The 25,794-nt window shown below is 46.2% G+C and overlaps 1 protein-coding gene across 1 annotated transcript in view; it reads right to left on the minus strand.

The window, feature by feature from the left end:
- Positions 1 to 3,307: 3,307 nt before the first annotated feature.
- The window catches only part of MRPS9 (mitochondrial ribosomal protein S9), a 38,609-nt gene continuing 16,122 nt past the window's right edge, over positions 3,308 to 25,794 (minus strand). Inside the window, exons 5-11 of the mRNA XM_006215434.4 lie at positions 21,738 to 21,817; positions 12,810 to 12,895; positions 11,910 to 11,985; positions 9,717 to 9,885; positions 8,705 to 8,813; positions 5,129 to 5,298; positions 3,308 to 3,536 (exon numbers count right to left, since the gene is read on the minus strand). Of these exons, the coding sequence (XP_006215496.1) occupies positions 3,445 to 3,536; positions 5,129 to 5,298; positions 8,705 to 8,813; positions 9,717 to 9,885; positions 11,910 to 11,985; positions 12,810 to 12,895; positions 21,738 to 21,817 (782 nt within the window). The 3' untranslated portion in view covers positions 3,308 to 3,444. The remainder of the gene's footprint in view (positions 3,537 to 5,128; positions 5,299 to 8,704; positions 8,814 to 9,716; positions 9,886 to 11,909; positions 11,986 to 12,809; positions 12,896 to 21,737; positions 21,818 to 25,794) is intronic.

Here is a 25,794-nt window from a genome sequence, read left to right on the forward strand (position 1 = left end):
GGGACTGTCCCTTCTCCTGCTCCAACCACAGCTCCCGGGGGACCGGCCCTCGTTCCAACAGGACCCCGGCTCCCAGAGCCAATTCCCGGCTCCAGGAGCCATTTCCTGGCATCTGTGGGAAGAACAGAGTGAGTGAGATGGTGGATTTGGGACCCGAGCTTCAGGAGACCTGAGATGCCGCTCCCCTCCTGCAGGAGGGTTCCCCGGCTCCCTCAAGTAGGTCAGGTACCCCGACAGCTCCCCCTTTTCAGTTTAGAGACAGCCCAGGTTTGGGGCTTTTGCAACCTGCAAGTGGAAGGGTCCCAGTACAGCTGAAAGAACAGACTGACATGCGGTCATCCGCTTCCTTGATTTCTCTATTAAACACCAACATGAAAAAAAAAAACTCCCCTCCACCGTCTCCTCCCCTCACTTCAAAGCAAAATCCTGAAATTACAAAAGAAAAGTCCAGCCTGATAGTGGGGGCTGAGAGGAAAGAGCGTGCTCCACGGTGAAGATGGATGGGTCCTCGCGGAGGCCACTACGGGAAGGTCTCAGGAATCCTTCATTCCCGACACAGACAGAGACCTCACACTGTGAGGCGGGCTCCCTGGGGAGGTTTCAATCTTTTGTAGGAGAAGTACAATCAAGTCCTGGGAAATGAAGAAGGAACATGTCTGGCATTCTTGTGAAGAGTTTTCACACAAGATCCAAATGTGGCCCTAACTTTCATTAAAGCGTTAAGTAGCACTGATTTCATGAATAGTAAGAATTGATCACGTTAATAAAAAGGGTCTCCTCCCATCCCTTAGAGAAAATTTCCTGGAAGGAACTAGTCTGGTGGGTAGTTACGACTTGATAAATGAGCGTGTGATGAGTGAAATCCGAGTAACAGGGCGCACTACCACGGCAGGGGAGACCGCCCCCCGCTGTACGACCCTCTGCTCTGCCGCGGCAGGAGGGGCCCAGGAGGCAGAGGGCCTGGTCAACTAACAGGTCGGGAAACAATTGCGCCCGAAGGACAGTCTGTTCCTCGCAGCTCCCAAGGGAGAGGGCCACGCGGGGAAGCGCCAGGGCGGCTCAGGAGGCAGAGGGAGCAGGCAGGTGGAAGGGTGGGAGGGTCCTTCGTTGTGGGATCCGAGGGAAGCGCAGGTGAGCAGGGCGCAGGTCAGGACCGGCTGGTTTAGCACCGTCGGCAGGTTCTGGGCCACGAGGCAGCCGCGAGCTGTCTGGTGCTCTGGGCGGTCAGGGCAGGTGGACGGGGCCTGGGGAGTGGGAGCCCGGAGAGGGCGTGGGGGCACTGCCCTGGCTGCTCTGTGCTGTGAAGGGAGGCGGCAGGCACGTGGCTGACCAGCTCCAGGGACTGGCTCACCTGGGAGGGGCCGCCCTCCAGACAGCAAGGCCCTGAGATGTCAAAGCTTCAGAAACGCAGTTAATACAGGTCTTCACTCCATGAATGGTGATCTTCAAGTGTCTTCGAATTCTAATGAAATGCCTAATTCTACCTATGGTTCCTTTTAAAAATATGTAATATGAATTTTATTATTTAATTTAAAAAGCTAACTAGTGGCCGGTGTTGAAGTAATACAGTGACACGACTTAAATTCTTCTCTTCGAACATTTTTTTTCACATTTTGCACCTCAGTAGTCATTTATATTTTCTGAGAAATGACAGAAAAAATCTGACAAGATTTGCTCAGTGCTGAAGCTCAACAGTTTCTGCAGCTTAGTGATCAAAGATTACTTTCAGTTTGTCGTAAGTTTATTGTGTTTTAACCAAAAGGTTTAGATTAAGAGGAAGATGTTCTGTAGCCCACGAAGCTGTTCACCCAAGAGGCAGAGTTGCTGTGAGATGATGGTGACGGTGGTGTTTATTTTCACGGATCCTGACTGTTGATTTGGGCGAAGGTGCCACAGCCTTCCCGCAGAGGCACGTGACCTCAGCGCCTGTGGAACACAACGTGCTGGCCCTCCTCGCTGGCTGCCTCCTCCCTGCTCTGTGAGAGGCTGGGACGCTCTGCGTCCAGGGGCTGCTGGGCCAGGTCCCACCCAGATGTCTCAGCGGGCAGGGAAACCCTTGGTCCGCAACATCCCACTTCTCCACCTCTATCACCGTGTCTGCTTTTTCTGGGCAGTCAAGTCAATGAGCTGCATTTACTTCCAGGAAAACTGCCTGTTCACACCGTCACCCCCACTCCTCCCTTCTCCCAAACTTGCATCGCTGTGCACTGGGTTTAACCAATGACAGAGGCTGAGGAGGGACTTTTCGGTGAGGATCACAACCAGCACAGACAGGGCCCTTCCCAGGGCTCGGCGGCTCCTGCGGGATGAGTGAGCGATGCCGTGCTCCTGCCTCACGTGGGACGTGCCGGCGGAGGGAGGGCAGCCTGCCCGAGGTCACACGGGAGCCCACATCCTACCTCAGGGGCCTTTCACCCACTTACATCGTAAGATGGTTCACAATAAAAATCACCTACCATGTCCAGAAGGTCCTGTGAGGTAAACACGTGTGCACCCACCTCCCAGGACACAACCCCCTGGACCCGCTCCCCTGGATCAGACCCTCACACCTCAGTGTCCCCTTCACCTGCTGGGTCCAGCCTCACTGTCCTTAAAAAAGAAAAGACAAAACACCCTCCTCCGGCCCGTGGTTCTTAAGTGTCTTAGGAAGGGATCCCTGGGCATCTTGTGGGGGCAGTGGAACCACGCAGCCCAGGAAACCCACACACACACACACACACAACTCCGGAAAGCAGCGCAAGCTTTCACAGCCGCGCCGAAGCTGGACCCTCAGAGCCACCTCCTCCCATAACTGCCAGTTCCCAGCCTGGGGCGTATTCTGCGAAGTGAAATAAGCCCGACGGAGAAAGGTGGACGCTGCGTGGTTATCACCTGTGTGCAGAATCTTAAACAAAAGGTCGACTCACAGAAGCAGAAAGCAGGATGGTGCTGCTGGGGCCGGGGAGCGGCCTGGCCCGCTGCCGCAAGCAGCCACCCGGACACCCGGCAGCCCGGGCCCACGGGCTCGCCCAGCTCCGCCCGGACGCCGCCCCTCCTTCCTTCTGCTGAACAAGCGGCCTTATCCCTCGATTCTGAAAGAGACTGCTCCCCAGGAAAAGAACAGGATCAGGAGGAACATGTCTAGTTTCGTTATCAAATGAGCAACGTGGCTCTGGCAGGTCGGATCTTCGGGGCTGGGCCTTCTCATCCATGAAATGCGGGTTTGCTGATCGCTCCTTTCAGGTCAAATGTGGTGCGATTCCATGAGCTGTGCTAATAAAACTACCTTCTGAAAAAGTTTAAGAAATGAAGCAGCAGAACCAAGGGAAACATTTTAAAAAATTATTAGAAGGTAACCTCTACAAAGCAGCATTTTGAAATGAATCACCCCAGACCCCCGACGCCCGGGCCCGCGTCTCCCGGGAGTGTCTCCCGGAGCCGGCTGCGCTCCGCACGCGGGGATGCTCAGCGCTTCTTCCAGGTGAACTTCCTGCGGGCTCCCTCCTGGCCTGGCTTCTTCCGTTCTCTGACCCGCGGGTCGGCGGTCAGCAGTCCAGCTGCGGCAGAAACATAGATGCCCGGATGAGCCCCGAGCAGCAGGGCAGTGGACCGCGCGGACGGATGGGGCCGTGGGTGGGGAGGGACCGGGGGAGGAGACCGCGGCCGGTCACCGCCGGGTACCAGCCCCGTGCCAGCCCGCAGTCCACTCTCACTGCTCTGGGTTACCCTCCCAGCTTCTGAGACAAACACCAGGGACTCATCTGAGTCTGCGCTCCTTACCCCATCACAACTAGGATTCCTTTTTTGGCCTTGAAACTCATTCAAATTAAGGCTGTGCTTGTGTGGCCAGTCACTTCTCACCGCAAGGGACTTGCCCCCCCACCCGAGTCCAGACGTGAAGGTTTTACGGGAGACAAGGGTGGAAAAGGAACACTTACTGATGGCGAGGTGTGCGGAATTGCACATACACCATGGTAACAGCACACGTGAGCCCACACGCACGTAATGCGTAATGCTTACCACACACATCTGAGAAAACACCTTTCTCTGATTTGTGTGATGATCACATCCCTTGTTATTTTGTTTCAGAAGCTAAAAACTAAGTTCTAGGGCTGTGGTCCTAGCACAAGTCACTTATTTCAGGCAATTACAGTTGGTTCAGACGGGAAGCTTCTGCTCCCCCCCCACCAGGAGCCATTACGATGTCTGGGCCGCCGAGCTGCTCTCAGCATAAGGCCCTGGGGGAGGCGCCCAGGAGCGGTCGGGGCCACACAGCGGCCGTCACGACCTCAGAACATGCGTGACGGGAAAACTCCTGAACCGTGTTTACAAACATGTAAACAGACGGCAGCTTCTCCCTGACTCTCTTCCTCTCACATGGCTCTCCCGTTCACTGCACGCGGGGCTTACGTGCTGTGCCTGGGTGCTCTTCTGTCCTTACGGCTACAAGCGCTCACCGTGTGCCTGTGGTTCTTCACCTGCTTGCACTTAAGGGGCTAAGACAACAGTGTTTTGGACAGAATGCAAACAAGACCTGTCTAAATTCTAAGTAATGATGCTTTATTACTTTTCAGTAAGCACAGAAACCCAAGCTAGCAGAACTGTTAAGAGAGGTCCTGCTAAGATATCTGATGACTAGGTAAGAATCCCACAACATGGTGAATTGTTCATAAGCAAGTGGATTTTTAAGAGCCTTAAAAAATTAATGAGTCTGAGCCACAGGCAGCGCAGGGGAGGGTGGGGCACAGAGACCACCTCACCGGCCCAGAGAGGCTCCTGGACCCGGAGGTGCTGGGGGACCTCCAGGCCGTGCCGGCAGTTGGAAGACTGCCCTGACGGACCACAGATGCCAATGTGGCGCCCGGACAGGTGCATTAACTGCATATTACTTCTTGCACTGTGCAGACTCCCGACCTCACGAATAGGCAACAGGGTCACAGAGTGAGTAGAGGAAAATTGCAATGGAAACATACATATCCAATAATTTTGGAAACACCTTAAGGGTTTCATCATTAAATCAAATAATGATTAAAAATTTCTGAGATAAAGCAAAACCCACTATTCATCTGTGACACACGTGGAGGAAGCAGACAGACATCAAGGACAAACACATGAGGATGACCCCCCACCCCCCTCCCCCAGCTCATACCTTGTCTCATCCACTCGACCTCGTCCTCAGTGGCAAAGCTGCACAGGGCCCTCGCCAGCGCCAGGCGGATGGCCCCAGCCTGCGCCGACCGCCCGCCACCCGACACCGTGCAGGTCACGTCGTGGTCACCGAGGCGGCCGAGGAACTGGAACGGGAACATCAGCTGCACCCTGCGGCACATCACGGGGGCGGGGTCAGCCTGTGACACGGACGGACCCTGCACTGCGCTCACACTCACAGCACGTACAGAAACTATCACACACGCCAGTGTTCACGCTTGATCAACCCACCAGGAGGAGCAACCCGGCGTTCCCGGGACTCGGACGCTCCGTGGATTCGGCAGCACCCCCACTTCACTGCCTGCTCGCCCGTCATCTCATAAGGGCCCAAAATAACCGCGTAAAGAAGTCGCCAAGCTGGGGAAACGCCTTTAATCAAATGAAGCCAACCTCTCTGGATTCCATGATCAAATATGATATTAACAGGCCTTTCCAAGCAACTATCAAATGACACTTGGGTCCACGCTGTATCCGTAGGACCTCTGTGCTCATCCTGAACTTGCTGATGCCGCCCTGGATGTCTTCCCATTGCAACACGCAAGCCTCCTGCACTTCTCTCACCGCAGGATCCCGTCGGCTGACCCCGCAAGACCCTGACCAGGTCCTCCCCACTCTGGGGCCAGTGAGTGCCCATGTGCTGCTGGCAGGGCCAAGGCCTGGAGGCTGGGGCGGACGGATGGGCCCTGGGGCTTCTTCTCGCTCATGATCGAGGGTTTCCAGGTGCGACGCTCACCAGCACCTCTGCCAGCTCTCCGACCTTGCTGTTTTGCCTTGATGTCTCTTCTGAGTTTTTATTTAGAGAAGTCTATGCTGATGCTCGTCTGGTCTGACGCCGCAGCTTTCTGGACTCCAAACAAAGCTTATTGTAACCCCGTGACGCTGAGAGATGGCCCCGCAGTGTCCCTCCTTGGACCACCCCAGTGAGACAACCCCCAGCAGATGTGCGTGGACAGGACAAGGCCCCAGAAGGCAGACTGAACTGGAATTGTAACCACACTATTTCAACAGGGATGTTTTTCCAATGGAAATGAAACAACCCCAACAGCAGAAAACAAGTGAGAAATGACATAAATCTGTATGTTTTTTTGAACAAATGTTTCAAAGCAGCCAAATAAAAAATTGGAATGTTACAAAAATAGTACTCCAACTGACCTCTGAACAACACTGGTCTGAACTGCACGGTCCACTTACACGTGGATTTTCCAACAGTAAGTACGACAGAACCACAGGAGCCCAGCTGGTCGGATCCACGAATGCGGGACCTCAGACGCAGAGGAACTGCCATACAAGGGCCGACTGGGAGCTCACACTTGGATTTCAACGTGCCGGGTGGGTGCCTCCAGCCTCCACTGTTCAAGAGTTAACTGTAAGTAATCGCCGTATTGTAACAGCTAAAGAAAACTCAGAGACCGATAAAGTGATGCCACCGCTTCCAGCAAGGAGAGCGGTCGAGGTGGAATCCGTGGGACTGACATGAGCACATGTCGCAGGTCTGCGCAGCCTGACACGGGCAGGAGGTTAGTGACACAGGTGACGCTACTGAGAGAAGCTCTGGTCGCCTACTTGTTTGGGGGCTTAAACATTTATCTGTTTTAATTCCTGAAATTTTAAGATTCTCTCACAAATGCGTATATAAAGAAACAGGCTGAAATTCAGAAAAAAAATTATAATTTACTCAAGACACATCAGAGTCCTTGAGTCAGGGTGGTCAAGGTCATCTGGACAGGGGGACGCTGGTCACACTGAGTACAGCATTAACATATATACAGGTAAAACAGCACCCACAGGCCACAGCTGAAATGGTTACGTGGCAACGATTCTGATCCGGACCGCAGACGGGGCCGCGCAGAAGCAGCTCCGCGGCGTGAACGCGTTTCCTCTCCTCTCAGGGATCTCACATGACATCCTCAGCTAAAAGAATCAGCTGGATTTTGTTGTTACATAACAAAATGACTGAAAAAAAACCCCCCTCATTTCTGTCTTCTCTGAATGCCACTCCCACGGCACCAGTTCTTAGCACACAGGCCAGTCACAGGCTCGCTTTTATTCTTCTGTAACAGTGTAAAATGTTAACCTTATCTCCTCTGTTACATGGTTAGTGCTGTGTGGGCAATGTATCTCTTTCGTACTGATGATCAGTTAAGAGCTGCCTTCCTTACTGGCTGAGTGACACAGCAAAGGCCTCTCCGAATCAGAATGGCTGTTAGTCTCTGTGTCCAGTCCCAGCACACAGAGGTGAACGTGTGGGGGCGAGGGAGCAAACACAGAATTTCAGGGAGCTAGGAAGAAAGCACAGGCGCATTCCCAGTTACCTGTTAGCTATGTTTGTGTAAAAACAGCCTAAAGAAAGGACTCAGAACATAAGGCAGCAGTTCAAACGGCCTCAGGCAAGCACCCTGGAGGTCACCAGGTCAACACCTCCCGTTCGGGAAGTGACCTGTAAGCGCTGTGGCCGAGGTCACACAGCTTGGAAACAGAACTAGAACCAAGATCACTGGACCCCTGGCTCAGCGGTCACCTCCCTGCTGGCCTGGAAGCTCTGGAGCTGCGCCTGCGACAGTGGAGGCCGATCCATGGGTGGCATGGCTGCCCAGCTGCCCACAGCCACTTAGAGACGTGAGCTGCTCTGGGTGCCCCCGCCCCCAACCCGACTAGCCTCAGGTCCCAGTCAGACAGGAAGTTCCTTATTGATAGAAATCACATCTTAAGTAGCTCGGATGTCTTCAAGTGCCCAGAACAGGACACACAATCCTCAGAAAACACCCACTGAGTCAAACAGAAGACTAAATTCTAAGAACACAAATTAACGGTGAGATAAAGCCCCAGTGGAGACTTGCTGTTAAACCATCAGGAGTTACATCTGAAAACAGACCGACAGGTTACAGACGGAACGCCACTGCTCACATCAGCTCCCATGCAGAAGTCCGAGTCTCTGGCTTGGTAAGGGAAGTAGGGTTCCCTCCACCCGTCTCCCCGAGACGACAGCGGATCAGTCAGGTCTGCATTAAACCAGAAGCTGGCACTACGTTAGGGGCCTCTCTCCTTACGTAAGCATTGGGATCATAAAAGCTTTAGCCCTTCTGACCCTAAATGCCACCAGAAGAAACAGGAGGAGGACTGGGAGGGAGGGGCTCCTCACACAGAACTTCGGTGATGGTGATGGCAGCGACTGGGAAAGTAACACATCTCAATAGGAGGCCTTTGTGTAGGGTCTCCCAGAGACCCAAGACAAGTATACTCGGCGGGTCCGGGCTGTAATCCCCACTTAGGATGAAGGTCTATTTCTCACGGGTACGAAGCTCAGACTAAAGCGGCCGCATCCGGCCGTGGGAACTACGCAAAGCCTGAGGGGCTCCTCCTTTAGGGCATAAACATCAGGGTCCTTTGCTCGCTCAATATATACATAATCAAAGAGAAATAATCATGCAAATATAACCGAAAATCACAAGTCTCAGTTGATCGTGATGATTATAAAGTGTATTAAGAACCAAAAGCAAACCCAAAACAGAGACCGCACCTGTCCTGCATCACTGGGAAGTAGAACAGGTAGTCGACCCCGTTCACGTGGATCTCCCCGCTTCCGCTTCCATACACGACCACGTCTGCCCTCGCGCTCTTCCTTTTACCTTTGAAAACAGAAAACATCTCTCTTACTACACACCCTCAAGGGCAGTGCTCCAAGGCCTGTGAAGCTACATTAAACGTATCTCCCCAGAATAACAACACGTAACGCTGTGTGACAAGTCAAGACAAAAATGGAACAGGCAGACTAGACCTGATGTAATAAAGCTTCTCGTCAGACAACTGCGTTTCTCAATTCCACTCTGGAAACACTACAATGATTTTAAGTTTGTTGCAACAAAGTAATTCATACTTATTTATATTACTTAAAAAATCAACCAATTTACACAGTCTTCTTTTAAAATCAGTAAGACTATATCTAATCATGTAATTTTTAAAATATATGACTAGTATAATAAAATGTAATTGGTAGAAATAAAATGAATCCTCAGGGAAGGTCACACCTCTTACAAAACATAGCTGAAAAAAGGACAAAGGGATGATGTTAAGTTTTCAGAGCTACAGATACATCATTTAATAAGTCAATTCTTTCAAGTTACATGATGTCAAATGTCTGTCTTTCTACAACGAAGATGCAGGTTGAGGGTCTAACGTTTTCATGTTTCACAGTTTTAGCACGTGACGTGCAGATTCACCGAACATTTTCTTTTATGGGAGACACCTTTATTATAAATATTTCGTTGTTTCCACCAGTTGAAAATGTGAAAATGAAAAGATTAAATATAAATGTGTGAAAATAAAAAGTGTGAACGTGATGGTGTAGGTATGTGTCCACATTTCTTCTTGGGACATTGTAAGGGGCAGTTTTTAAAAATGTCAACAGAATCTTCAAAATAAGGACATCTGACCAGCAGCAGCAAATCAAACAAACAACACGAAGGGCGGAGAGCAGGAGCGGGCAGGAGTCCCGCGGCCCGCTCCCCAGTGGCCCACTCCCCGGCGGGTACCTGCGCCGGTGCTGAAGGCCGTGCCCTGCTCAGTGTACTGCAGTGGCTCCATCAGCTGTCTCCTGGACGGCACGGTCACGCTTCTGCGGAACCTGCTCAAGAACTCTTCCTCGGCCTCCCTGCACGGCAGTGCCAACAACCTTTCCAGCAGCCGAATGAACTGCGCGTACTGCAGACAATAAAAATTCATTAGGAGATGCAAGTGTAATTGCATTTGCTAAATTTCTTCTATTTTTATATACTTGATCTTTCCAATGTTGCTTTTCTTGATGAATTTTGACAGGATGACACTTCCGCACCTTCACGCTGCTTTTAAATCAGCGTGCAGATGCAGCCCTGTGTCTCTTTAGGGCTTCACCTTTTCAAGAAACAAAGAGATTCATCATTCAAACAAAAATCCATTTCTCTGTCTTGTGAGTACATGAGAGTGAGATTTAAATTCATTTCCCAAAATTATTTAGATGATCTTCAAGTGTGATTTCTACCCCTTTATTAGAACTGCATCAAGACGGGGCTTCATAAGTAATTTCCAGCAAGTTACGTACAGTAAAGAGAGAGTATGATTTTGAGAAAATGTATCTCTTAAATTATATTTCATAATACATTTGGCAAATATATCTTTAGCTGTTCAAGCTGTGTTACTTTAATGTTTATGATTTCCTTTAAAACCGAACAATCAAGCTATTTAAAAATTCAAGAGATACTTGACTTAAAGGGCAACCTCTTGAAATAAATTATCCTTGCTACTCTGTGCATTTTTTTTAATAGTTCTTGAACATGTGATTAGAAAGTAAACAACTTGGTATTAACCCCTTAACATTAGAAGCCAGAGTAATCGCTCTAAAGTGTTTATGCAAAAGGAAACAACACTTGAGATCTTTCGTTAACAGGGAGTGGGAGACCCAGCTTTTGATAACCTTATTTGTGTTTCTGCCAACCCTAAAAATCATACTCGTCTTTGTTTGCCTTTATAGTGAAAATCTGCTGTTAATAATTCAAAATATAAAAAAAATCTCAGCAGTAAGATTAAAAGGACTGCTTCAATTACTGCTCCCTGTGATGTTACAGTAAGAGAAGGCGACTGTCTCGGTCAAGGTGAAGCTCTTGGCCACCCATGGTACTGGGAGAGCTCCATCCTCCATTCACAGGCCTCTGTCCTCCCTCGGCCGCTCTCAGTCCCGCCACTCAGGCCGTGATGCCCTCGAACCTCCGGGGACTCATGAGTGGGGATGATGGTCAAGATGTCACTGACTGCCCTGCCTCCCTCATCTTGATACCAGTGAAATGTGTTCAATGAAGGAGCAAAGAGAGATTTTCCAGTTGATCCAAGTGCAGCAATACTGACTCGGCAGTTAGGATGTCAGGAATTAACTCCAGGTCCTCCGCTCACCAACGCCCGACACCCTGGTTAAGCAAACTGCAACTTCCCCCCAAACGTTAATTCCTCACATGTCATGTGAGGAGAAGAGCGATTTAAGGGCGTGGCTTAAATTCCCACGGCGGCAAGGCTGATGATGGCAGCCAGTGCCGCGGGAGAGAAACCTTTCCTGGAACAATTTGTGAGATTCACCTACACTCCAAATTTCCAGAAAGAATCTAAATTTAGAACACCCCATTTCCTCTGATCAGACCATTCAGCAAACTAAGGATCCAACTAAGACCTGCAGCAGGGTCACAATCTTCCTGGGCTGCAGCGTGCCCTGGGGGAGCTTGCTGAGAATGTGGATTCCCGGGGAACAGCAGCAGAGTTCTGAGCAGGCTCTGCGTCTCGGGAAAGTACATTTTGCAAGCTGCACTCCATGTGACTCTGATACAGGCGGTCCTGCAGATTCTGAGACGCACGTGCTGGCCCTGGGCCCCAGCACGGAGGGTAGCCAGCAGCAGAAAGGTTTTGCCCCTTTCCTGCTGAGCCGGTGCTGGTCCCCTATACCGTCACCTGCTTGACCCTCACAGGGCCAGGCTCCCCTGGGAAGACTGGAGAGGACACGAGGGTGCCCACACAGGGGTGTCAGGAGACCGGGCACGCTGCCCACCAGGCCCTCCCGGGCAGAGGTCAACTAGACATGTTCTAAAAGGAAACCTGTCTTAGGAACACCTGCCCCTGAGGAACCTGACTGTTAGGGCCCGAAATACAGCAACTGTCTGTAATCCTACGGCACAGGTTCCCTTAAATTAAAAAGATTAATTACTCACATCTTGATCTGACAGTTTTTCCACTAACATTTCTTCCAGTTCCTCCTTAATCAGCCATCTGCTGCCAATCGGATCCCTGTCAAAACAGCGCAGACACTCTCTTCAGTTATATGTAACTTCAGCCCTGTCACAGAAGACCCCACAGGTGGCAGGGACTCCTAACCAGGAAACACAGTTTTGTATTTCACGGCTGTAAAATTCAGCCCAGGACAGGACTTCTGAGACACAGCGTCTCATCTCCTCAACCTACTTATGAAAAGATACCCAGGCTAGCAAACGTTTCATCTGCAGAGTTAAATACGGCCTCGTGGAACCCAACTGATACTAAAATCACCAGATTTCTCAAAAATTACAACTGTGCTTGTTTTTCACAATTTACTTTAAAGGAGATGTTACGGCCACACAGTTAATCTGCCAATGGACTAAAAACAGTAATGAAATGCAAGCTCAGGGCTGGTGTAGTATTTACAACTTAAACTAGGTGTGTTCAAAGACTTGGGTCTTTTGTACAAGAAGCACTACGTGAATAACCAGGCCAAAAGCTAAAACTGGGCGCTCAGGTTGGCAAGTCTAACCTCTAACCTAGCACTGCTTGCTAAGTGGAAGCACAAACCTTCAAACGTAAGCTACGTTCACAAAAAGTCTGAGGACACGTAAAAGTCAAATACAATAATTAAGTGCCACTTAATATATAAATCTGGAATAACATAAAAATTACCTTAGTATTTACATCCTCCCAAACAAAACAAAACAAAATTAGTGTTGTTTGGAATCTGAATGATTAATGCTGACACATGAACACATTTTTTTAGGCTTTAGGTATTGCCTAAAAATACACCGATAATAAGTGGTATTTTCTAGTTAATTTTTTCACGTATTTTAATGCAAAAAAGAACTTACTTGGTTTTAGTTTTTTCTGAAAACAGACCTTTGGCTTTCAACTGGTTTTGATGTTTTTCTACATCTAGTAGCTTTCCATATGCTTCCTGTGGCAAACAAAACACATGCTAAACCACGAGATGGGGCATGATCACCGCACCTCCCACGTCCCCTGAGTCCCCCTCATCTCAGAAGCACCCTCTTCAAGTCCCAGCTGCATAGCAAGTTATTACTGAAAGGCTTCAACAATACCATCTCCCATTCAGACTGAAGAGTCATACAGTAAGTTCAGCGAGAATTTAGTACCATATATAGCAGCACACTTAACTTCAACTGATTTTTAAATAACTCTATAAAAAGTTTACATTTAGCAAGGTTAATAAAAACAAAGTTACAAACTATTTTTCTTAGAGTTCCACAAACAGGATAAAACATTTCCCTTAAGAGAATCATAATTTATACACCAATATGCCTTTAAACTTAAGAGACTTATGAGTGAGAGCTATGGTATTTACAACTGAACCACTTACCTAATATTTAACATTTATATAGTATTTAAGTCCTCACCATGAAGTTTGTATCTTAAGAACAGGTTTTCTACTAATGTTTATTTTTCATTATTTGATTTCTTTCTATTAATTTACTTTCTAACAAAGTCTGTGAATGTTACTGTTTAATTGTAACACAAGTAGGGGAAAACTTGGCATTTTGTTAGAATTTACAAAAAAGCAAAAACCTGGCAATAAAGGTTATCACTGAAATACATTTTCCAGGAAATGAGTTTACAACAAGCAGAAAAAGACAACTGTCTCCCGTGTTTCTGACTGAGCAAACCTGAGAGCTCACATCCAGTCTATGTGCATTCATTTGTAGTTTACATATAACCTGCCACACTAATACTAGGAACAGACATGTTCAAAGGACGTGCTAGCAGTGATACAGGTGACATTTTTTCTTGCTAAATCACGACTGTCCAATATCATTAACTTGGATAAGAAGACACAATTTGTTACTGACAGCATCTTCCCCTATTTCAAACAGTCTTAATAACGCCCAGTTTGGGGGGACAGCCTCTTGTGGGCGCTGATCAGGCCGCCCTGTCACTGAGAACAGAAGGGGTGGCCCCTTCTCCCGCCTGGGCACTGACCAGAGCTTGCATTTTATTATCATCTTCACTCTGCAGCCTCTTTACAGGAATCCTCTTTACCAGAATCTGGGTAAAAAGAATGTTTAAAAAAAAAAAAAGGAAGAAAGAAAGAGAAAGCAAAAAGGATGTAAAGATTGCGGCTTTGCATTTCATAAACACAGAAACAGGTGAGAAGAGCTGAGATGAGGCTCCACGGACCAGGACTTCTTGGTGAAATGAGGACGTAAAAGTTCACCTCCTGGGGCTGGGGCACTCGGAGCAGCGTGTTTTGTTTTGCTTGTTTTCAATAACGGTAGTAGAACTGCTAACTGAGCAGCAGGGACAATGAGAGGCAGCAGCCCTCAGAACATCTCTGCCGGGGTGAAAGTCGCTCCCGAGGCCAGGGGCCGCAAGCTCAGCTCGCAGTGGGCGGGGAAGCAGCAGCAGCTCCGCCAGGACCCAGGTCAGAACCGCAACGCCCCAGGCTCCAGCCCAGGCTTTCTGAGTCGGAACCACTGGGGTGGGGCCCAGTGATCCGCTTCAACGACTCCCCGAGCGCTGCACTCTAAGGCCTGGATCTAACACGGGAGCCACGGGACGAATTGAGCTGATTCAGTTCCAGAGTCCACGCTAACTTTCTCTGCAACTCCGTTCAACGTACAAACCAGCCACCTGTGCAGAAGCATGTGTCCGACAACTGAAACCAAACCGTCTACATGAAGAGAGCAAGAACCAGCATGGACCATCTGCACTGAGAACACGCACCTGCTACTCAACTTTAAGTACTGTTATCTCCCAAGAATTGGTAATCCTATTTGACCGTGGCTAGGGAACTTTAAATTTACATTTAAAGGCCAAGAGGGTGGGTGGCAACCCCAACTGCACAGTGTATCAGAAACATTTCTATGAACCTGTTTCTAGAGAGCAATTCTCAAGTGCTCTGAACAGGTAAAACAGAGGAAAAAAACCTAACACAAAGTGAGTCCTCCCCCACTTGTATGAAGTGGACGGACGCGTGCAGATAGCATACCCCTGCGCACTGCCTGGCAGGCCGACCCCGGGCGCCCGCTCCAGCCAGGACTGCGGCCGGAGGAGGGTCTCTGTCTCCAGGCTCCAGAGTCTCGAGCTTCCCACAGTTACAAGTCAGAGATGTTGCATCTTTTAAACCTGCTAAAAATAAAGGAATGCAAGAGGACACCAACAACAGTAGTAAGATACCCTACCCAGCTTAGGAGGGTCTATTAATTTCCTTTCTGAAATAATCAAGGCAACTAAAATAACAGTAACTGACCTGATTCACAGGTAAGTTTCAGGTCAACGTCCGGGCTGCTAAATTTGTCATCATTTTCCAGTGGCTTTGGAGCAATTTTAACTTAAAGTCCACGTTTTTCTTGGAAATTTTTCACTACGCTGCTGTCTTTGTGTGTTGTACTTAGCGCTGTAACAGCGTAAAAACAGTGTAAGTAACATCGTCAGAAAGCTGTGGGATGTGAGATGACCACCCATGGAGACTGCACGTCTAATCTCAAATATGCTGGGTTCTATGCCTTTACTGACGGTGGAACCCCTCAAGTGATGCAAGGCTGGGTAAGCCCCTCACACACTTCTTCAAATAGGAAATACATGTAAGTACTCAGCGCGGTGTTTGACCGCCAGTGATGGTCAAGGAACGATACGGGGTAAAGGACGGCATTCTGGAGTCAAATAACCCAAATGGTTTCACTGGGGCACCACGGCCATTTTTCTTTTTCTGCTGGATGATAAAAGCACTCCTGAGCGTCTATCTTGGTTAGCTGGAGACAACAGTCCTCTGGAAAGTACTTTCTATATCTTCAACTCCCTGAAGAGACTGTACTAATTTACATCAAAAAAATCCTTGAGGGGAGAAAATATGCCAGGAACTGTCAACATCACAGATGATCGGTGCTAGCTTCTGGTATATTGTTAAATTCCCACTTAATTTTTAAGGGACACCAGAGAATTAGCATGACCCCACCCACACTAAGTTTATATTACTGTATTTAACAGTGTAATTTTCAAATATGACAGGAATAACCCAGATGTGAAATGCTGAATCATTAATCACAGCTATAATTAATATTTCATAAAATCAAAGCAAGTCTATCCACCCCTCGTGCCATCAGATTTCCATAATGTATGAGTCAAATTTAGAAGGTGCCTAATTTGAAAATACCAGATGCTCAGGTTGGAGAAAAGAAATGCTTAAACTAAACTCTTTCAAGAGCATGAGCAGCAGGATTTTTAGTCTAAAAATCTGGTTTTAGTCTTCCAAAATCTGTCCTGGTTACTCTCCTCACACAGAGATCCTGACATTAGGAAGGGTAAAAACAAAAAACATTTCTTAGAGGGGAGGTATGGAAAAAGCCACCTGATTTTGATAAACAAAACATACAGTAACAAACTGACAGTAATTATCATCTTAGATACGAGTTCAACACAGAATAGTGACTTAATATATGTTTGTTAAAAAAAAATCACAGAAACTAAATTTCCTAAATAACAATCTTCTCAACTTTTCAGCTACTGGCATAGACAAAACTGAATGTTACATATTTATAACTCTCTATCACGGTTTTTATCACACTATTTATCTAAAGTTCCAAGGGACACACCCCTACTGCAGACGCGGGCTGTCACTCTGTAAATACCATGTGCTCTGTAGTCTGTACTTCAGGTAATGCTGTCCAACATAACAGGGCACACAGACAAGTACTCTGGGAAGGTACACGCCCAGGAGTAATTTACATACAAGTGCTTGTGACTCAGATACCGTATATTTTAAAGCTCCATCATATATTATAAAAACAATTATATCACTAAAATAGAAGTTATCTGATGAAAATCAGCCCAGGCAATAAGCTAATTCAGGTGTTAAAAATTAAATTTCCTAAGTGTTATACTTAGGACAAGATATACAAGGGTAATTATTCACATATGAGGAAAACGTGTATTAAGGATAATTCTAGAACAGCAGTTTCTACTGCTGAATTAACTACTGAGCTAACTCCTGCTGTCAGAAAAGGTCTCAAAACCACGCACAGCACAGCACAGCACACGTGTCAGCATCGGTCCTCGCCTTTGGAAAACAGGCACTCCGCCTCGCTGTATGTCCTAACACCTCATGGTGGGAAGGGTCGCTACTTTAATTCCACTTTTAGAGAGCACTGCTTAAAAAGTTTTAAATATTCACCCCAAGGTGACAAAGTGGACGAAGTAAGAAGACTTCTCGCTTTCCGAGTCTGGACCCGGCGCGCAGTGAGCAGCGCCCCCCCCCCCACCCCCTGCCCCGGGGCCGCTGTTTGGTTCTCATGCCCCAGGAACACAGAAGGTACTCAAGTCATGTAAAACACACTGGAGGACTTCTAAGTAAGCCAGGGGCTTCCTCCAAGAGGTAAATGAATCCTGTTTATACACTAGCATTCAAATCATTTACTTTTCTTTCATATTTTAAACTTTCAAACAATTCAGTGGAATGTTTAAGTATATAATGATTTACTTATTCCTTAATTTTATACCTTTTAGGCTAAAAATTTCATCTGCGGCCAAGTAATTCCTTCAATTTATAGAAATAGTCTGAAAATACTCCAAAGCTTACTGTAAAACTAGTCCTATTATAATACAAGTGGGGCTCTAAGAGACACTGAACTCCGTGGAGCACTTAGGACCCTGTCGTGAAGACCGGGCGGGGGAGCCGATGTGAAATTTCAATACATGCATCGTGCACTTGGCGACTTGCGGTGTCTTCAGTATTTCACACCGCCTTTCCTGAGCTCTGGTTCCAGGGGCTGTTAAAAGGTGCTCTGGGCAGAAAGGGTTCCGTGACCAACACCTCTGAGCGGGGAGTTAACAAGTTTCCTGGCCGCAGGGCTGCACGGTGCGTGCTACGTGCTGAGATCTCCCTGCACACCAGATGCAGCATTCCCAAACGAACTTCATTTCAGACCCTTTCTTGAAGATTTTATAACCTGGGTTCCTCCAAAAGCACTTTGGGAAAGGCTACATTATAGCCGTGCCCTGTCTTAATCAACAGTATTTCACAGAAGGGTTTCCACTTCAGAGTCAGTCACCTCCCACAAAGAGTTTTTAATTGTTTTCAATTCACTTTTAGTAAGTGCGTTTCAAAACTGTCAGAAATGTATGTTATAACAGAGCGTGAATGGAGCTGACACATGTCATACAATGGGAGACCCGTGTATGGCCCACCATGCACCCAGGCTGGGAACCTCTGCCCACTCGCCGGGCTGCGTGCGCAGCTCCCACTGCGGAGACAGGGTGCCGGGGCCGGCTGGGACCCCCAGGGCACCCCCGCCAGCCCGTCCCTCAGCCACGCGGGCAGGTCTCCTCCCGCACCCAGGCGCGAGCTCCCCCAGATCAGCTCTCCCATGGAACAGCACTTGCTTCACCGCAGACACATGTGACCGTCCTCTTACAAATTCTTCCCTCTCCTTTACACTTCCGCTCATCTGTTTCAGGACACTTTCATTCTCTTTCTTCATTCTGCTCCTGAAAACCCTGACCTGAAATTCTACCCACGTCCGAGGAGCACACAGCTCTGGTTCTGTGGCTGTCTGGGGTGGGAGTGCCACCCAGTGTGGGCGTAAAAAGACGGGTGAGCGGTACCGTCCAGCACGGAGCCTTCTCAGTCCTCAAGCCCCTTTGAGAAACTCCGTAAGGCTTACTCCTTCTGCCTAGACTACTCACCACTGAGGACTAACCTGTGAGTCCTCTGTCACGTGTCACTACTACATACGTGCATCCCATCCGCTATCTTGTAAAATAAATGGGTTTTATCGACTTTCCCAGGAAACTCGTGCACGGCTGTGCCCGCGGGGAGCGGGCGTCCAACTAACCTGGGAAGGAGCCTCTGGGACGTGACACTCACAAGGTCCGAGACCCGCTTGGGTCGGCGGACTTTCCTTCACTTTCCACTTTCCTGTCAGGCTTCATTCCTGGGCAGGAACAACAAACTGCTTCCTCCTTCTCACGCTCCTCTTCCCTTAGCCCCACCCCAACCTCCACCAAAACGGGAGGGACTAATCACCAGCACTGGGAAGAGCGTCCACCAAGGCCGGCGCACGGGCCTGGCTGTGAGCCGTACCACACTCACCCTCTGTTACATGTCATGTAACATACAACCTGCAAACAGCGGCCAAACGCTAAAAAGAGCTTTGACATGATTACAGGAGATAAAAAGGTTAATGGACATCAGAAAGGTCTCCTGAACCACTGCACACACGCTCAAGATCCGTGCTTTTCTGTCTAACAGCCTGGCGGATGACGGCCACGTCTCTCACAAGTACAGCAGGCCCAGGACATGGGAGAAACAGACTTGGGCTTAGCGTCCTTCCCTCTGTCACAGGGGAAGAAATTACACCCACAGAAAGAAATGGCAGCACACAATTCACTTCCAGCCCACCTGCCAGTCTCCGGGGGGCCGTCCCCACCATGCTGCAGCAGGGGGACCCCCTCCCACAGACTGAGCGGGCACCCCCACCCCCCGACCAGGAAGTGGCAAGACAAAGGATGGAGCAAATGTGGAGCAGTTTCAGGTTTACCGCCTTATTTTATATGCAACGCCTGACTTCACCACAAAACCACTGTAAGCCCAACAGTGAATACGGAGCCACACACTGCTCCACAGTCAGACTGTCCCCAGCATGACGCTGACTTGCCTTATCCAGGAAACGAGACTGCAGTGACCACAGCTGTGATCAGTAACATTTGCCATTCAGATGCCCAAGTGATCAGCATAGATTTAGAAAAACATTTGCCCTTTTATACATACCTATAATTAAAATTCCAAAAAATGAGTTTAAAAAACTTTCTGGTTAATGGAGGTACTGGGGATATAACCCAGGGCCTTGTGCATGCTGAGCACTGCCACTGAGCTATGACCTGCACCACAAAACATATTTTTGAAAACACGAGGTTTTATTATCTGAATTAATACGCTCAAGTTAAGCCAAAATATCTGTAATTCATATGTGTAAACTCTTCTGCTGAGCAACAAAATACCAAACCCACAGTGTTTAGGGGTCAAAATATACAACAGCCCAACCTAAATGACTGGATTTAACTAAAACACAGAAGCCTGAAGAACTCTCTTATATGCAACAGAACTATGACTCAGAAAGGAAGACTGTTTATTAGCTGGATGTAATGGAACGTTTCCATCCGAGTGGGGTAGTCTTTTATCCACCGAGAATCCGATGAGTTTCTCAAGCACTACCTTTTAAAACATACTCACTAAAAACGAAGTTAGGGCTCTTATACCATGTGTAATTTGTGCATGATGATGGAATGCCACAAAGTACCTTGCCCTGGGGTTGCTCAGTTTCAGCCCAAACAAATGCAAATGGCTTGTCAGATGACAGCTGTTTGATAAGGCCCCTCTACAAGACCCGCATGCTTTACTTTCTTCCGTGAAACTTGGGATGAAAGGCAGAAGGCAGGAAGAGAATTAATGTAGCATACAGTCTAAAGGCAATGCTACAACCGTGATTAAGTAGAAAAGTTAAAAGGCACAGATTTTCACAGCTTCGCTGCGTGCAGCCCATCCGTGTAACAAGCTGACAGGCCCAGCGCCTCGCTCCATCATCCGCTCCGACAGCTAAACGCAGCGCTGCACCCCTTTCCAGGGGAAATGTGCGTCTGCACCATGAAGCGTTGTACATTATTTCTCAGCACTGCAGGGGGCTCGAGTCCATATGGAACCTTCACAAATATTACCACAGATCAAACCGGCGGCCTTGGGAGGCAGATTTGACATACCTATTTAAATGAGCAGCGGGGGTCCCGGGCGGCCGCGGGCTGTGCGTGGAGAGCGGCCGGGCTCCATTACTCAGCAAAGACACACTCTGCATTTTTCATTTCATTTCTGCCAGGGCAAGAAGCTCATTTGCCCAAGGTCACCAAAAAGTGAAAAGGAGGCTTTCTTTTTTTTTTCCCCCTAAGAAATAAATGTACCTGACAAGTGGGGATTCTGTCCTCTGGGTTGGTGGAGCACAAATAAACACCGGAGGGCTCTAAAAAAGCAGAGGGACCCTGTACCAGTGACGTCAGCAACCTGAGCGTGGACTGCGGACGGGGAGGCCCAGGGAGTAACTGGTGAAAACCGAATATATTTTGTTTTGTTCGTTTATAACGAACAAAACAAAACTGGGCATCATCTTCTAAAATAAAGTGGGTTCTGTCGTTTAACAAGACTGGCTGTCAGAGGCCGGCCTTTCCCCTCTGTGACCAGGAGCTGTCGTGTGCTCACCATCAAACACGTCCAGCTCCGGTAGACAGAAAACCTGTTCCCAGAACACGCAAATGCAGCTGGGAGTCAAAGTGGAATCGAATCATTTCTTAGATCTTTCTTGGTCCCAAATTCCAGACTCATACACTGCACGGGCCTATGAAAGGCAGAAACCGTACGTGATAACAATGCAGCAGAGAGAAGCACTGACTTTCCCCAGGTGAGTGCCTGGTGGCTCTGGTGCCTGCCCGGTTCAGGTTTCACCTGGGATGCGACCACACACAGTCACTGAGCTGAGCATCCGTCTCCCAACACGACCTCCACTCGGCGCAAAAGCGTTTTAAGGACAAATCACCCTGACAGAAATTCCATAATGCTCCCCTTCAGCAAAAGTGAATTAATAAAACATAAAGCCTTTCAACTTACTGTCTTACCTCTAGAAGTCTTATTTTTGTCCATTGTGAGACAGACCAACTAAATTCTGAAGCTGGGAGAAAACTCTGGTATCATTAGTTACTTAGCTTACAGTTTGTATTATTTACCACAAATGTAATATACTTACGTGCATTAATGAATAATACGATTGCTTGCCAGTATAAAAGAGAAAATGAAATGGGCGGCCATCTTCTCCCCACTGGACCGCTAATAAAAAACAGATAAAAACAAGTAAAAATAAAAATAAAGACAGAGGGGGATTAAGTACTGTGTTTAATTGTAATTTGATACCCGTTTATAATTACAATTAAGTTTCAAAATAACAAAAAAGTATTTATATTTAGAATTTTAAGTCTGGAATGTTTTAACATGTAAATATTTAGAATATTTAATATTTCATATGAATTAACACACAATGTTTACATTTGATAAAACATTCCTAAATATTTCACCATGAGAATTTCTACGATTTGTTTTAAGTAAACACACAAAACACCAAAATCATCTTGCTAGAAAAAAAAATTTAGGTTTGGCTGTAAATACAAGGCACTCCCATAATCTTAAAAGGAAAGCTGATTAAGTCAGTTACGTGTATACTGAAGAAATCAGAAACAGGTTTTGTAACAAAGAGAAAAACCAAACAGATTTTTCTGTGCCTCGTTATTTGTTTCAACTCTCTGCTGACGCACCTGAGAGTTCAAAATGTCTACAACAGAAGGGGCCCACCCAGGTGTTCCGTGGGACCCCTTTTGAAGTGCAGGTGGTCATTCGCATCTAATATACACCAAACAGACAGAAACGGAGCTGCTGCAGGAAGTAAAGCCAACACTAACTCCACATCCTCTTCCCGGATTTGTACTGAGCTGCTTCCCTGCTAACGACCTGTAAGAACTCCAACCAGTAAGGCGACACTCCTCTGTCTATTACATGAGTGGTAAACTCTTTTCTCCCAACCTGTCACTTGCCTTTTAATTTTGTTTGTGGCATCTTTCATAATCAAGAAGTTTAAAGTGCATACGTACAGCAGAAGCTGTCATTTTTCCTCTGTGGCAGTGTCTCTCAATTGTTCTTTCATTATCGTCCCTACTAAGGAATCTTTTTAGACACTTTCTCCTTAACTGCCTCTCACCCTATGAAATTTTAATGCCGCAGATACACGGCGCACGGGCTGATGCAAGCTGTGGCCCTTTGGAGGGCCACAAACATCATGATAGCTTTTTTTCACCTCCTATGAATCAATTTACACCCCCTTGGGGGCAATATCACCCCCGTGGAGAAAACCTGTTTTAAGTCTTTGAGCTTTCTAAAAGACTATTTTCCTGTATTTTCTTCTGGAAGTTTTGCATGCTTTCGTGATCAGAAATTTAACTTATCTGGAATTTATTGTGAGGCAGAAATTCAATATGTATTATTTTGTCCAACAAAAAAAGAGTCATTTCATTACAGGTTTTTGAATAATACACTCTTTTCTTTCAAAATACCACCTGTACAATATGTAGGTTATCTTTCTCTTCTGGGATAAGTGGCATTACACACAGGCCACTTTAAGTCAATACACTTAAAATGAAGACCAAAATTTCATAATAAATGGTAGAAAATAATTTAGATACGGAACTTGGCTTAAAAAATAAAAACAGATTCTTATTTACCAATGACGTATGGATGATTTGTTTCTCCAAATCACTTGCAAATACTTCATGAAATCCCGCTTATTTTCCAGTATTTATAACTACTATGCACTTTTCACTACAGCACAAAAGCAGTCAGTCAGAAACGGATCTTCTGACAAACATCCTGGTTGCAGGTAAGACCTACTGGAAGCTTGGAAGGGTTTTTGAGTTGGGTCTCATCCCATGTGTGTGAGTAGGAGCCTGTGTGTACTTGATTTCACAATGGATGTTTACGTGTGTGTGTGCATGTGTGAATACATGATTTCACTCGAGCTAAGACATCTCAGATTTTAAGATGCTCCACCATGTATTCTACAAAGAAGGAAAGAAAAAACGCTAACAGTTTACATTAATTGTAAAATGAATACTGCTTTCTAAAGATGGTAAAATTTGAAAAACTGTGCCTTAGAACTCAGGAAATACGGCGTAAACAAACATACACAGCCTTAATCTGGACTTTCCAGCCTCCAGAACTGTGAGAAATACACTTCTGTTGTTTGTAAGACACCCAGCATAGGGTAACTTGAAGGACTGAGACAGTTCTAACCATTTTCACTTGCTATTCCCACACAACAACACGTCCCTCTGTACTAATGCAGGCAGAGCTGTCTCACTCTTTTTCTCACCTGTGTATTTTTCCACAGGATTCTCTGACACTTTATTAACTGTCCTGTTGATGAACATTCACATTGTTTCTGGTTTTTTGCTGACACATGGTATTTGCAGTTTCCAGTCTGTGAGTAATAATGATCTCCTGTCCTATTTGACTAAAATTATTTTCCTACTTTTATTTTCCTGATTTATGAATTAACCTACTTTCCATTCTGCCCATTTTTCTTTACAAGTAATTTACTCTAGGTATCAGACTTCTGCTGTGTTTCAAAATTTTCCCCAGTCTGTTGCTTATTGTTTTAAATTTGTAGTATCTTTTTTTTTGGAGACAAGTTTTAGATTCTGAAATACATGATTTATTGTTCTTTGCCCTCTTTGTGACTTAAGGGCATAATATCATATGTTATTTAAAAAACACTGGTAGCTGTATGATTATCTTTCAACTAGCCACCTTATTTGATTCTACTTTAGAGTTTCAATCACTTAATTCCAAAATCATAATGTACTTTTAAATCCTGACCTAACTCTACCATCTTCTGGATACAATCTACTTTTAAAATTCCATTATGTAGATTAAGAAATAAGAGAGTTCTGTCCACAGAAATGCAGACGCATGTTTCCACCATTTTTAAAAAGGCTGCTACAAATTTAACACAGAAAATGAGAATCTAAATATTCCACTGATGAGAATGCATCCTCACCAAAACCAATGGTGAAACAGAAGGAAACTGAAACGCTATACTACAAACTGCATTAAATATCCTCAAAGCACCATTTGGGGTTATTAGAGAACACTCGGAATGAAAAGTTCAAAAACTGAAAATGTAACGGATGAAAAAAACTCAAAGAAATGAAACAACTTGATTAAACTCAGGAGAGAAATGGAAAAAAAAAGTTAAAATCATCAGAAATGTAGACTAACTTACAAGTAACTCCCAAAAGAACAGATTAAAAACAAATAAAGGACATAAAAAATGAGGGAAACACCTTAAAAGATGAAAATGAGATTAAAGGAAGAAATAAAAAGATTGAGAGAGATAATGACTGATGTGGAAGAAAATCAAAGAAGGAATAACATTTCTATAATTGAATCCCAAGGAACAAAAACAAAAAGGGGAACAGAACTAATATTTATAACATTTTTATACAAAAAAGTTATATTCACTTTTTTAGTTACATATATATATACAACTAATGAACAAAAAATATATAACTAAGTTATACGTATATATGATTTTTAATAAAACTATATTCTGATGTAAGAATTTGAACCTACATATTGAAAGGGCTCACTGGCACCTATAAACTGACCCTTAATAATCAGCTCAATGTCATATTTTCACTAAGCTACTACACAGCTTTAGATAGATTAAGAATCCTTAGGACCACCATGGGGGAAGATTTAATAATGTAAAAGGAAAGATAACTAGACTGGCATAAGACTTCCAAAACCGGACAGAAAAGCCAGGCCACCGTGGAGCCACAGCCTCAAGAAACTCAAGAAAGTATGAACCAGACTTTTTCCTCCAGCCAAGCTGTCCTTCAAGCATCAAGGCTATAAAAACACAATTTTAAAAACATAAGGACTCAAGCAACTTATATCTATGAGCCCTTTTTGAAGAATCTACTAGAAAATGAATTCCATTCAAACTAGAGATAATCAGGGAAACCTTAGCAAAAGGAGTACGGACAGCATTTACTAACCTAACTGTAGATCTAAAACCAGAACAAAGATGAGCAAGGAGTATACAGAATAAAGTGCTGGAAAAAAATTGGAGACACACACACACCTACGTGTGTCTGTGTGTGTGTGTAGGTGTGTATCTGTACAACTGGAAATCAATGTTTCTAAAGTGGTTCTTGTCCAGGAAAAAGACAGAAAGGCAGAGAAAGATCACAATT

Source organism: Vicugna pacos, chromosome 28 (genome assembly GCF_048564905.1).
Source record: "Vicugna pacos chromosome 28, VicPac4, whole genome shotgun sequence".
Lineage (NCBI taxonomy): Eukaryota > Metazoa > Chordata > Mammalia > Artiodactyla > Camelidae > Vicugna > Vicugna pacos.